This window comes from Globicephala melas, chromosome 20, assembly GCF_963455315.2.
Source record: "Globicephala melas chromosome 20, mGloMel1.2, whole genome shotgun sequence".
Taxonomy (NCBI): Eukaryota; Metazoa; Chordata; class Mammalia; order Artiodactyla; family Delphinidae; genus Globicephala; species Globicephala melas.
In genome coordinates, this window is record NC_083333.1 from 8634492 (window position 1) to 8649131 (window position 14640).

Here is a 14640-nt window from a genome sequence, read left to right on the forward strand (position 1 = left end):
TTAAGCATTTTTGCTTTAGGGTTCATAAGAATCATCTGGAGAGATTGTTAAGATGCAGATTTCAGGCACCATTCCAGAGGTTAGAATTCGATTGGGCTGGGTGCGTCCCAGGAATCTGCATTTTTAATGAGCACATGAAGAATTCTGATGCAGTCTTTCACTTTGGGAACCACTGATCCAGTCTGTAGTCTCTATATATGTCCCTCTCCTATTACAATAGTCTCAGGCCCAGTGAGAAAGGGATAGGGAACAGTGAAGGTGTGAGGGGTTTGAGAGGTGCCAGTCCCCCACCTAAGGGGATTGTCATTATCATTATCACAAATGTGGGAGAAATGTCTGTCCCAGCAAGACACAAACTCTTACAGGAAAATGAAAGGGAATCACTAGAGAGAACAGAATAGAGAAAGATAAATAAAACATGAAACGTGTAAGGAATAGCTTAAGATGAAAATGCATCATGGCTGCATGAATGACCAGGGCACCTTGTAATAAGAAACACTGGGAGAAAAGATGAGGTCACGCATGAAGCAGAGAGAAGGAATTTGTTGAAAAGAAAAAAAAAAAAATCAGATCCTAAGAATTAAAAATTAAAATACAGCTAGAGCCTCTTTCTCCAATCCAATACACATTATCAGATGAGAGATGTGATGTGAGACTTCAGAAACCCACTAGCAATCTAGGAACAAAACAGCTGCTGGAAAGGGCTGAAGACAGCACCCCTGGGTGACGTGTTCCCGGTCACTAAGGATGTTAGAGGCAAAGTAATCTAGTAACTTCAGTAGGTAAACAAAAGGATGTGGTTGATGAATGGACTCCATCAAGGGGGATAATAACACGAAACAGCCCGTATGAAAGAACGAGCAGAAACAAGCTGCCACATAAATGGCTCCACACGAAGACATACGAATGATTAGACAGACATAAGTGAGACTGTGTTACAGAAAAATGCAGACACTTTATGAGATAGACTGTGGAAAACGTGCTTGAATTATTAGATCAGATGAATTTTACGAATCACCTAAAAGACATTATATTAACAGTTTTTAAAAATATAAGAGTAACAGGGAAGTCTTCATAGCCTTGCTCTAAAATATCGGTAGGTTTTACAAGAACTTATCACTAATAAGGAATCTGAGGAAAAATCCAGGGAAAATAGACAACAAAGCCCAGATGAAATCCAGCTATGCCACTTAGTATAACAGTGAATGTAACGGAAAAGGATTTTAACTTGTTTAATTATAGAATTTTCTTTTTTTTGGCTGCACCGCGTGGCTTGCGGGATCTTAGTTCCCCGACCAGGGATCTAACCCAGGCCCATGGCGATGACAGCACCAAGTCATAACCACTGGACGGCTAGGGAATTCACTAGAATTTTCTACTAAGGAAGAGAGTTTCCAAAAACTAGAAAGGATAAATTTCCAGCAGATACTAAGAACTGGAATCTATTACAAGGATTCAGCAATGATAAAGTTATGATCTAAGATTTTAATTCAGTGACTAATGAATGCTAGCCCGTGTTGACTAGGATGACTCTGTGGAGCGTGAAGCCAGTTCAAACTAGTTTAAGCTGAACTTAAACTAGTTCAGCTTAACTAGATGGATGGTAGTTCCCAGCCACTGCCTTTCTCCTCAGAGAGCTCTGTGTCCCTGTATGAGCTGGATATTGGCATGTCCTCATGGAGGGCCGTCTTTCTGTTTGATGAACACACTGATCACAAAGCAGTTCTGTCGTGTTAGCGCTATCTGTGGAAGGAGGAGGACTCAGCCTCCGGCATTTCACCTCAGAGAGAGCTGTCTCCCCGTCTGAATAAGAGAGCTGGACATTTGTCTTTTCTTCACAGAGCTTTCTTCTGTCTGAAGAACATGGCCGGCCATCTGGGATTTCTCCTCGTAAACAGGTGTCTCCTTTCTAAGGTGGAGTGTTGGCAATCTGGCATTTCTCCTCAGAGTGTGGTCTCTCTTTCTGAGGTGGAGAACCGGCCATCGGGTACTTTTTGTCACAGAGTTTTGTCTCTCTGTCTGAAAAAGGCAGATGGCCATCAGGAATTTCGCCTCCCAGTGTGCTGTGTTTGTTTGAAGAAGAAGCCTGGCTCTCCAGCACTTCACCTCCTGGAGACCGTCTCTGACTGGATGGTAGGTCAGAGTTTCCTGTTTTTCTCCTCAGAGAGCTCTCTTTCTCTGTATGAGCCGAGCGCTAGCCTTCGGGCATTTCTCCTCAGAGTGTGTTGTTTCTGTCTGAGTTGGAGACCCTGCTGTCAGGCACTTCTCATCTCAGAGCTCCTTCTCTGTCAGGAAAAGTGAACTGCTTGCCCCGAATGTCTCCTCACAGGGCCCTGTGTCTGACTGAAATGAGGTCAGAGTCCGCGCCATTCTTTTTCCAGCGCACTCTTTTTTGGTCTGAGGTAGAGCCCAGGTGGCTTGCATTTCTTTCCCTCCAGTGCTGTCTCTCTGTCGGAGGCGGAGTTCTCACCACTCAGACTGTCTACTCATAGAGCTCTGTCTCTGTTAAAAGAGGAGGGTCGACTTCCCGCGATTTCTTTGCATAGGACACCGTCCCTGTGTCGGAGGAGAAGGCCAGCGCTTTGCCGTTTCTCCTCCTAGCCAGCTGTCTCTCTGGAAAAGAGTGCCTGCTGGCCACCCAGCATTTCTCCTCATAGGGGGGTTTCTCTCTGTCTGAAAGAGGGAGCCGGCCGGCCAGCATTTCTCTTCATAGAGCGCTGCCTCTGTCTTAAAAGGAGGGCCGACACTCAGGCATATCACCTCACAGAGCACGGTTTCTCTTTCTGAAATAGAAGGCTGGCGTTTGTCATTTCTCCTCATTGTGCTCTGTAAAGCAACAATACTCCAATAAAAATTAAAAAAGAAATAAAACTAAAGTGGGTCAACCCTTCGGCACTGCTCCTCATGGAGCTCTGTCACTGCGGAGGCCAAGAAGGCCTGGGCATCCGGCATAATCTCCTCAGGAAGCTCTCTCCCTCTCTCTCTTTCAAGTGGAGTGCCGGCCACCTGGCATTTCTCCTCATAGTGCGCTGTGTTTATTTCTAGGTGCTGGGCTGTCCATGGGGGCATTTCTCTTCCTGGAGGGCTGTCTTTCTGGTTCTTCCGCGTGCGCTCGGCAAGCTCTCAGGCCTCACTCGGCAAACCCTTGGAGCGTAGGCGCATGCGTCGGCTCCAGGTTCGGCTTCCGCGGTATCTGGCGCAGGCGCGGAACACGCAGGGCGGTCAGGCGGTGCTTATCGAGTCCGAGGAGCAGTCCGAGGTGTTCACGCTGCCGAAGATGAGCGCCAAGACCAAGTTCAAGCTGACGGCCCACGAGGGCTGCTGCGACGACTACGCCGAGGCCTGCCTGGCCTGCTTCACCAACCTGGGCGACGTCCTAGTTTTCCCGGCACCGGATGCTTGCAGCGCGCACAGCTTCTCCAGTGCCCGGGGCCTGCGGTGCACGACGGCCAGCAGCACCCAGTGGCCAGTGGCTTCTCCCAGCGACAGCCTCTTCTTGCACTTGCTGGTTCGTCCCCTCCAGAGTTTGCCGTGAAGTCTGAAACTGGCACCCTCTACGTGGAGGGCAAGGAGAGACCGAAGAAAGAGGCAGACCACTCCAGATTGGTAGGTGCAGGTTTAATAAGCAAGGGAACTTACTCCCGAGGTTTATCTTGGGTGGCCGCGAGAGAAGTAGATCTCTGCACCTGCCTGGCAGAACCTTAAAAGTGTATACAGGGGGCTTCCCTGGTGGCGCAGTGGTTGAGAGTCCGCCTGCCGATTCAGGGGACACGGGTTTGTGCCCCGGTCCGGGAAGATCCCACATGCCGCGGAGCGGCTGGGCCCGTGAGCCATGGCCGCTGAGCCTGCGCGTCCGGAGCCTGTGCTCCGCAACGGGAGAGACCCGCGTACCGCAAAAAAAAAAAAGGGTATACAGAGGTCCTAACTCGGTTCAGTCATGTACAGCCAGACCTCTCAGCTACACATTACTATCTCAAGGCCGTGTACCTGAGGCAGCTTCTAGCGGGGAAGGCAGCAGGAGCGGAGGGTGAGGAACCTCAGATTTCCTGGGTCCAGCTCTTGGGTCTGCCAGTGGTTAGGTCCCCTCGGTGGCCTCCTCCATCTCCCCTCTCCTGCCTCCCCCAGTGCCAGGTGGTTTATAGCCTTGTGCCTCCAGTGAAACACTTCCCTGAGAACAGAGGGTGGGTTTCCAGCAAGTTCTGCTGGTGTGGGACCATGGTGACTCCTTTTCTTTTTCCATCGAGTGACCCAAGGCCAACAGGCTCTGGGGCTCAGCCCTAGGGGGAGCCCCTTCCTCAGGCACTAGATCTCTGCCCCAGGAGTGGTGGCTGCTCCTTACTTCTGCTATTCCTGTGTTCTTCAGCGTTCTCTTCACTTCCCAGCAGTCAATCCCTCATTACTCCAACCCCGTTATAGTTAATAATTCTTTTTGTTAAACTTTCCTTATTCAGGCTACTGTGTGGTTTCTCTTCCTGATTGGACCCAGATGGATAGACCAGGTTTCTTATTTTCTCTGCTAAAAACCTTTCCATAGCACACAGGCCCACATCACTCTCATTAAAGAGTCAGTCCAGGGCCAGTATTTAGTTCTATTCAGAGTCCCATGAGGGAGAATCTGATTGGCCCAAGAAGGTCAGGTGATAACCTCCTAGTCCAATCAACTAAAGCCAGGGGATTGGGGCGTGTGGCCACCACAAAGAGCGGTTAAAGGGTGGTTAAAGGGTCGTTGGGACCTGGGCAGGTTCCCAGCAGGTGTCTACTACAGAACCCTGTTTATTAAAGGTAAATGAGTGTATGGAAACCTGGGACATGCTGATAACCTAAAAATACCTGGCCATTTAATGAATGTGGAAAAATTAATAATGATGCTGGAGAAATATTGATACTGTACATGTTCTTACTGACCTTTTTCCTACTGACTTTAAAAAACAGCTTTATTAAGGTATAATTGACAAATAAAAATTGTAGTATATATTTAAGGTATACAACTCAATGTTTTAATATATGTGTATATTGTGAAATGATCACCACGATCAAGCTAATTAACATTTTTGTGGCCTCACATTAGTTACCATTTCCTCCTCCGCCCCCTCCTCTTCCTCCTTCTCCCCCTGCTCTTCCACCACCTCCTCCTTCTCTTCCTTCTTCTTTCTCTCCTTCTTCTTGGTGAGAATACTTAAGATCCACTCTTAGCAAATTTCAAATACACAATACAGCACTGTTAACTATATTACTATACTGTACCTTAGATCTCCAGAAGTTATTCAAGCTTCGTACTATTTGACAAATATCACCTCATTCACTAACCCTCTCCCTACCATCTGGCAACCACCATTATATCCCTGCTTCTATGAGTTTGAATATTTTATTTTATTGAAGTATAGTTGATTTATAATATTTTATTAGTTTCAGGTATACAACATAGTGATTCGATATTTTTGTAGATTATACTCCATATAAAGTTATTATAAAATATTGGCTATATTCCCTGTGCTGTGCAATATATCCTTGTAGCTTATTTATTTTATACGTAGTAGTTTACGCCATTTAATCCCCTACCCCTTCCCTCTCCCCACTGGTTTGTTCTCTATATCTGTGAGTCTGCTTCTTTTTGTTTCATTCATTCGTTTTATTTTTTTTAGATTCTACATATAAGTGAAAACATACAGTATTTGACTTTCTTTGACTTATTCCACTAAGTGTAATACCTTGCAGGTCCATCTATGTTGTTGCAAATGACAAAATTTCATTCTTTTTTCTGGCTGAGTAATATTCCATCATATATATGTGAATATATATATGTATTTCTCATATCTTCTTTATCTATTGATCTGTTGATAAACACTTAAGTTGCTTCCATATCTTGGCTATTGCACATAATGCTGCTATGAACATTGGGGTACATGTATCGTTTTGAATTAGTGTTTTTGTTTTCCTTGGATATACATCCAGGCATGTAATTGTTGGATCATATGTTAGTTCTATTTTTAGTTTTTTAAGGAAACTCCATAGTCTTTTCCATAATGGCTGCACCAATTTACATTCCGACCAACAGTGTGCTAGGGTTTGCTTTTCTCCACATCCTCACCAGCATTTGTTACTTGTAATCTTTTTGATGATAGCCATTCTGAGAGGTGTGAGGTGATATCTCATTGTGGTTTTTAGTTGCATCTCTCTGATAATTAGTGATGTTGAGCATCTTTTCATGTGCCTGTTGGCTATCTTCTTTGGAAAAATGTCTATTCAGGTCTTTTGCCCATTTTTTAAATGTTTTTTTTTTTAAATTGAGTTGTATGAACTGTGTATATATTTTGGATATTAACCTCTTATCAGTCATATGATTTGCAAATATTTTCTCCCATTCAGTAGGTTGTCTTTTCATTTTGTCACTGGTTTCCTTTGCTGTGCAAAAGCTTTTAAGTTTAATTAGGTCCCATTTGTTTATTTTTGCTTTTGTTTCCTTTGCCTTAGGAGACAGATCCAAAAAAAATATTGCTATGATTTATGTCAAAGAGGGTTCTGCCTGTGTTTTCTTCTAGGAGTTTTATGGTTTCCGGTCTTTCATTTATGTCTTTAATCCATTTTGAGTTTATTTTTGTATTAGTTGTGAGGAAATGTTTTAATTTCATTCTTTTACATGAATTTGACTATTTTAGATTCCACATGCAAGTGAGATCATGCAGTATTTGTTTTTCTGCATCTGGCTTATTTCCGTTAGTATAATGTCTTCCAGGTTCATCCATGTTGTTGCAAATGGCAGGATTTCCTTCTTTTTTCAAAAGCCTTAATAATATTGCATTTTATATATATACCACATTCTCTTTATCCATTCATCTATTCATGGCCATTTATTGTGAATAATGCTGTAGTAAACATGGGAGCGCAGATATCTCTTCAATATTCCGATTTCTGTTCCTCTGGTGATATACCCAGAAATGAGATTGCTGGATCATATAGCAGTTCTATTTTTAATTTTTAAGGAGACTTCATACCATTTTCCATAATGGCTGTATCAGTTTATATTTCCAACAACTGTGGATAAAATTGGACCCTTATTTCACACCACATTAAAAATCAATTCAAGGGCTTCCGTGGTGGTGCAGTGGTTGAGAGTCCGCCTGCCGATGCAGGGGACACGGGTTCGTGCCCCGGTCCGGGAAGATCCCACATGCCGCGGAGTGGCTGGGCCCGTGAGCCATGGCCGCTGAGCCTGCGCGTCTGGAGCCTGTGCTCCACAACGGGAGAGGCCGCAACAGTGAGAGGCTCGCGTACCTAAAAAAAAAAAAAAAAAAAAAAAAAAAATTCAAAATGGATTAGACTTAAATGTAACACCTGAAACCTTAAAAACTAATCTAAGAAAACACAGGGAAAAGGCAACAATTATTTTGGATATGACAGTAAAAGCATAGGCAACAGAACCAAACAAGTGGGATTACATCAAACTAAAAAGCTGCACAGCAAAGGAAACAATCAACACAGCAAACAGGGAACCTATCGAATGGGTTTTGTAAGCCACGTACCTGATATGATGTAATGTCCAAAATGTATAAGGAACTTATACAACTTAATAGCAGAAACCCAAATAGCCCAGTTACAAAATGGGCAAAGGGACCTGAATAAACATTTCTCAGATGAATAGTTACAAATGGCCGATAGGTACAAGAAAAAGTGCTCAACATGACTAATCATCAGGGAAATGCAAATCAAAACCACAGTGACTTGGCACCTCCCACCTGTTAGGATGGCTCTTATCATAAAGCCAAAGGTTACAAGTGTTGGCAGGAATGTGGAGAAAGGGGAACCCTCCCACTGACTTCTAATAATACTACTCTACCCCATTATTTAAATGGTTGCATAGTATTCCATTTTATGTATGTTTGAATGATTACTTAACCAGTCTTTTGCAACTGCAAGCAGTGCTGCAAAGAATATTCTTCTACATAAGTCTTTGTGTTTACAGGCAAGTATATCTACAGGATAAATGCCTGAAGTATTATTGTAACAAGGGGAATGTGCATTTTGCATTTTGATCGGTTCTGCCAAGCTGCCCTTAACACAGCCTACATTAATTTACCACTCTACAAGAATGTGTGAAAGTACCTTATTTCCCTCACTATCAATAAACTTCTATACTTTTGCCTTTCTGATAGGTGAACTATAATATTACATTATAGTTTTAATTTACATTTTTCAAAACTCATGGGTGTGATTGAGCATCTTCCCTATGTTTAGAAGGTATTTGCATTTCTTTTTCTGTGAATTGTTAATGCCCTTTGTCATTTTCTCTTGGGTTGTTGGTCTTTTTCATTCTGGTTTGATTTTTTAATATTAAGGAAAGTAGTCCTTTGGCATTCATGTTGGCAGTGTTCCGTCAGTTTGTTCTCATCTTTTGGCTCCTTTTATGCTGTGCAAAGTTAAAGTTTTTTAAGTTTAGTCAAATTTATCGGTTCTATCAGCTAGGAATATATTCAGCTACAGGAAATAAAAAGCCAACTAACAATGGCTTGAAAAGATGGGAGAGTATTTGTTACATGTGACATGCAGGGAAAAATTAGGGCATCAGTGGAAAACTGCATTGTCTAGAACACAATGGGTTATTCTGATTCTATCGGATTTATTTTACAACTTTGTAAGTTTTAGATAACTGATAGCAAAACAAAATAATTCTAGTCTATAGACATACAAATGAATTATGCCCAGTAGAGGGATAACTCTCCTCTACTGTCCCCCTCAATGGCAAAACCAGTTTGTTTGTACATTTCAATATTCCTCATCTAAATATGTATCTGTTCTTTGGACTGTAACACCTTGGCAGTGTTAAAATCTTTAACACAAGTTCATTTTTATAATATATGAGAGCCATGATTTTACCTTATTTTGAAAATTATCTTTTAACAAATACGAAGTCTGAAGGTAGGCAGTTTAGGGGCTCAGTGATGCCATCAGGGAACCAGGGTTTCGCCATTTTTTTCTGCCTCACTATCGTTTTTTAAAAAATTAATTAATTTTATTTTTGGCTGCGTTGGGTCTTCGTTGCTGGGCGCGGGCTTTCTCTAGTTGCAGCGAGCACGGGCTACTCTTTGTTGTGGTGCGCGGGCTTCTCATTGTGATGGCTTCACTTGTGGAGCACGGGCTCTAGGTGCGTGGGCTTCAATAGTTGTGGCTCACAGGCTCAGTAGTTGTGACGCACGGGCTTAGTTGCTCTGCGGCATGTGGGATCTTCCCTGACCAGGGATCGAACCTGTGTCCTCTGCATTGGCAGGCAGATTCTTAACCACTGTGCCACCAGGGAAGTCCCGGCAATCACTTTTAACTCCTTAAGCATTTAACCCCCCCGGTTGTTCCTGCCATATTGTTTGATGATATCCTTATATTGATATTTACTGATCAATTTTAGTATATTTAGTGTCTTTCTCTAAGGACAGGTGGAAGTAGTTCTCTTAACCCTCCTTCCCTCTTTCATCAGTATTTTCAGTTACGTGAGCAATCAAGGTGTACTAGTCATTATAATGATATAAATTTTGCTCACTATCAAGTAGAATTTCATTTTCTTTCTTATACAGCTTTATGTTTTTCCCCAGAGAGAATAGTTACCTCAGTTGTAACTTATCTACTTTCTCATATACAGTCTCATTGCGTTCTTGAAGTCCTATTGAGTTTACTTTTTTCCTGGCAAAAAGCTTTGTCTTTTTGCTCCAATTTGTCCTGGTTGCTTTCTAGGTTTACCTGTACAACCATTATACAGGGATTTCTGTTTTGCTGCTCTCCTGGGCTAAACCTGTGCTTTTCTGGATCCCATGAACTCCTTGTTCTTGATTTAACCCTTGATTTTGCTGGGGCTGGTACCTCCAGGAGCTTCTTAAGAAAGAATGGAGACAACCTTTTTGAGTCCTTTCATATCTGAAAATGTCTCTATTCTGCCTGTACACTAGATTACCATTTTGGCTGGAAATTCTGGATTGTAAATATTTATTTCCACAGAAATTTGAAGGCATTACTCCACTGTCTTCTAGCAATCAGAATAACCATTCTGATTCTTGAGCTTTTACAGTTGATTATATTTCTTTTCTTGAAGAGTTTATGATCTTCATATACAATTGATGTGAAATTTCTTTTTTTTGTTTTGGCTGCGCCATGTGGCACATGGGAACTTAGTTCCCCGACTAGGGATCGAACCTGTGCCCCCTGCATTGGGATCACGGAGTCTTATCCACTGCGCCAGCAGGGAAGTCCCCTACACTATCCTCTTATTGTTATTAATAGTTTCAATTGACTCTTTTTATGTTTCCAAGTATACATTTATCTCCATATAACAAAAATTTTGTCTCCCCTTTTCTGGTGAATGGGATCTTCTTTTCCTCCACAACATCTTTTAAGTCTTTGACGCTAGAATATAGGAAAGCCATAGCCTTCTTTCATTTCTTTCCCTCTTTCTTTCTGTATACCCGTACATAACACATTCTGCACACAAATATATCTTTCTTCCAAATACCTTACTGAATTCTTTAGTTTTTAGTGGATTTTTCAGGTTTTTCAGCTATAAATCATTTTACCTGACATACTGATAGTTTCTTTCTTACTTTTTTCTTTCCAGTTAACTGCCCTGCCCCCTCTAAAGTCTTATAGCTTGGTCAGGCTCTCCAAAACTTTAAATGAAATTGATGAGAGTAGGGGTATTAATATCCGTCTCGACTTTAACAGGAATTCTTCTGGTGTATCACACAGTCTGAGATTCATTGTGGTCTTCCGAGTCTTTATTGAATTAAGGTTTCTTTGAATACCTGGTTTACTGAGAATTTTTTTGTTTTTAAACTCAGTAATCGATGTTAAATTTATCAGTGCCTTTGTTCGTTTAACGATCTGACTGTTGTCATTGCGCATTGTTTAAAAAAAATGTAATCCTGGACTTAATCTGCTCGTATTTTATTTAGAATTTTTGCATCAAACGCCTTCACAAAGGAGAGAGCCCGGGCAGTGGGAGCGGGCGCCTGGTGCTCGTGGGAAAGAATTACTTAGTTTTAAGGAAGAATAAGAGGGTCCGGGACTGTTTGCTCTCCAGTGGACCGGGAGGGTCAACAGGGACATCCTTTCTTCTGAGCTTGGGGAACACTACGAAGGTAGGAAGCAGATTTTAAGTTTCTAATAATGACGCTGAGATTTCTGCCAGACCGCCACTGGATGGCGCGCGCAACCAGCGGAACCAGCGGGCGTCGCTCCGCGGCGTTTGGGGAAGGATAATTAGAGCGCTCCTCCGAGCTTTTCATTAGCTAGTTCTGCAGGAGTCCCGCCTTTCCGGTCTCCTCATTGGCTGTCGGCCCAGGAGGGGTGTGCGTCTTTGGTTAGCCCCTCCCGGGGTCTTGAAAGGGGTGAAGGGCCGACCGAGAGGTCCGGATTTACAAGGACCAATCAAACAGGAGGCCCTCCTCCGCAAGACTTCCCATTGGCTTCTGCCCCGCGCCTGTCGCTTTGGCTTTGGAGTGGCTGAGGTTCTCCTTAGCAGTTTAGCCGGGCTTCCTTGGCGGAGCCGATGCACTTCGGATGGATTTTATGCCTCTTTGGTGCTGTTTGCCTTAGACCCCCGGCACACAGGGATGGACGAGCTTCGGGAGACAGCTGGAACTGGGGCGGAGTTAGGGGGCTCATCAGTGCCTCCCTCAGTAGAAAACGGCTGGAGCCGGGGGAGCGATGTCTTTCCTATGGGCTAGAGATCTGGAGTATGGGGTAGAGTCCTGAATGGGGAAGGAGATCATTGTGGGCTGCTCCTACCCTTTCCTGCCAGAGCTGGGAAGGCGTGTTCCTTCACTTGTGTCTATCCCTAATAAACACATTACACTCCAAACTCCATCTCAGCAGCTGCTTCTGGAGAACGCAACCTGTGACACTGCCTTGATGGCATCATCGCTCACCACTCTAATTATTTCAGACTGCCTAAAACTCTGCATATACCGTGCTGTTTAAAGTTCCTGTGCTTTTATTCATACCATTCCCTTTGCCTCAGTTTTCCTTCTTACTTTCTTTTTTTTTTAATCAACATAACTCCTTCTTCCTGTCCTTCCAGACCCAGCTCAGGGGATATCTCCTCCTTGGCTTCTGTCCCTTGGTTTGGTTTGCCTATCTATGCTCTCCCACCTCCCTGTGTTTACAGGATACTACTTACCTGGTGGGTGCAGTATGAGGTGTGTCTTGCACCCAGACGTGCTGGACTCTAGAGCAAGAAGGGACCCAGGACTGCCTGACAGGGTGATTGTGGTTCTGCAGTGGGAGCAGCAATAGTGTAACTCCTTTGGGTCAGGTAGCAGTGAGGGGGTTATTTGCCTGCAGGTGGGTGCAGGTGCCACATCTTCTTTATCCATTCATCTGTTGATGGACACTTAGGTTGCTTCCATGTCCTGGCTATTGTAAATAGAGCTGCAATGAACATTGTGGTACGTGACTCTTTTTTTTTTTTTTTAATTTAATTTTTTTATTTTTGCTGTGTGGGGTCTTCGTTTCCGTGCGAGGGCTTTCTCTAGTTGTGGCAAGCGGGGGCCACTCTTCATCGCGGTGCGCGGGCCTCTCACTATCGCGGCCTCTCCTGTTGCGGAGCACAGGCTCCAGACGCGCAGGCTCAGTAGTTGTGGCTCACGGGCCCAGTCGCTCCGTGGCAGGTACAAGACTCTTTGAAGTATGGTTTTCTCAGAGTATATGCCCAGTAGTGGGATTGCTGGGTCATATGGTAGTTCTATTTTTAGTTTTTTAAGGAACCTCCATACTGTTCTCCATAGTGGCTGTATCAATTTACAGTCCCACCGACAGTGCAAGAGGGTTCCCTTTTCTCCACACCCTCTCCAGCATTTATTGTTTGTAGATTTTTTGATGATGGCCATTCTGACTGGTGTGAGTTGATATTTCATTGTAGTTTTGATTTGCATTTCTCTAATGATTAATGATGTTGAGCATTCTTTCATGCGTTTGCTGGCAATGTGTATATCTTATTTGGAGAAATGTCTATTTAGGTCTTCTGCCCATTTTTGGATTGGGGTGTTTTTTTGATATTGAGCTGCATGAGCTGCTTGTAAATTTTGGAGATTAATCCTTTGTCAGTTGCTTCATTTGCAAATATTTTCTCCCATTCTGAGGGTTGTCTTTTCGTCTTGTTTATGGTTTCCTTCAATCATTCTTAAAGTCCAAAAAAGCATTAATCATTTTTAAGACTGCTAAATTTGCCTGCATTAAAATTTAAAATCTCTACTCATCATAGATGAGTAATTTGTAACTTTTTTAAAGTGAAAAGACAGTTACAAATTAAGAGATTGGCATCGTACAGAGCTATCCTGGAGTATCCAAAATATATCCCAAGCTTCTACAATCAATTAAAAACAAATACAAGGGGGCTTCCCTGGTGGCGCAGTGGTTGAGAGTCCGCCTGCCGATGCAGGGGACACGGGTTTGTGCCCCGGTCTGGGAAGACCCCACATGCCGCGGAGCGGCTAGGCCCGTGAGCCATGGCCGCTGAGCCTGCGCGTCCGGAGACAGGTATATAAAAATATAAGTAAAAATATATAAAAATATAAGTAATTTTTAATTTTGTCATGAGGTAACAAGGAATCTAGTCTTGAGAATGTAATAGAATATCAATGTATTAGACAAGATCATTGCACAAATTGGGGCTAGAAACTACTCAGGATATAAGACAAAAATCAGAGATGTAGAGACTTGGTTGCACTATTATTTACAATGGTGATAAATTGGAAACTAAATACCCAGTGGTTAAGTGAATGTTGGCAAATGCAAATGATAGATATTAGAAAGTTATTATAAATTTTTTTTTTTTTTTTTTTTTTTTTGCGGTACGCGGGCCTCTCTCTGTTGTGGCCTCTCCCGTTGTGGGGCACAGGCTCCAGACGCGCAGGCTCAGCAGCCATGGCTCACGGGCCCAGCTGCTCCGTGGCATGTGGGATCTTCCTGGACCGGGACACGAACCCGTGTCCCCTGCATCGGCAGGCAGACTCTCAACCACTGCGCCACCAGGGAAGCCCTGTACTTTTTAAAGTTAATTAATTATTTATTTATTTGGTTGCACCGGGTCTTAGTTGCAGCACGTGAGATCTAGTTCCTGGACCAGGGATAGAACCTGGGCCCCCTGCATTGGAAGCATGGAGTCTTAACCACTGGACCACCAGGGAAGTCCCTATTTTTGTACTTTAAATTCTGTTTTATTGTCCTGTCTATTCATGAACCAGTACCATATTTTACATGAATAAATATGCCTTCATAATATGTATTTAATTTTTTAATGCCTGCCATTACTTTGACACTCTTTCCTTCAAATGGTGGAGCCTAATTTCCCTCCTAAATGTGGTCCATACTTAATGACTCACTTCCAGCAAACAGAATGTAGTGGAGGTGATGCTATGTGACTTCCTAGGCTAGGTCATATAAAGGATAGCTCTACCTAGCTAACTCACTATTGTATTACTTGCTCTAGGGGAAGCTAGCTACCATGTCATGAGGACACTTAGGCAGCCCTTTGGAAAGGCCCACATAGAAGACACTGAATCCTCCTTCCAGCAGAAAGCACCCACTTGGCAATCATGTGTATCAGCCACCCTGGAGGTGAGTCCTCCTAGTAGATCCCAAGCCAGAGCTGCCTAGCCAGTC

The 14640-nt window shown here is 43.4% G+C and overlaps 1 protein-coding gene across 4 annotated transcripts in view; it reads left to right on the forward strand.

The window, feature by feature from the left end:
• The first annotated feature begins 1211 nt into the window (after nt 1-1211).
• The window catches only part of ASPA (aspartoacylase), a 57156-nt gene continuing 43727 nt past the window's right edge, over nt 1212-14640 (forward strand). Inside the window, exons 1-3 of one of the 4 annotated variants that reach the window (XM_070044469.1) lie at nt 1212-2133; nt 3046-3606; nt 14468-14595. In XM_070044469.1, the coding sequence (XP_069900570.1) occupies nt 3161-3535 (375 nt within the window). In that variant the 5' untranslated portion in view covers nt 1212-2133; nt 3046-3160 and the 3' untranslated portion in view covers nt 3536-3606; nt 14468-14595. Of the gene's footprint in view, nt 2134-3044; nt 3607-14467; nt 14596-14640 lie in introns of those variants that run through there. The other 3 variants (XM_060290559.2, XM_060290560.2, XM_070044470.1) reach the window with 3 other exon arrangements.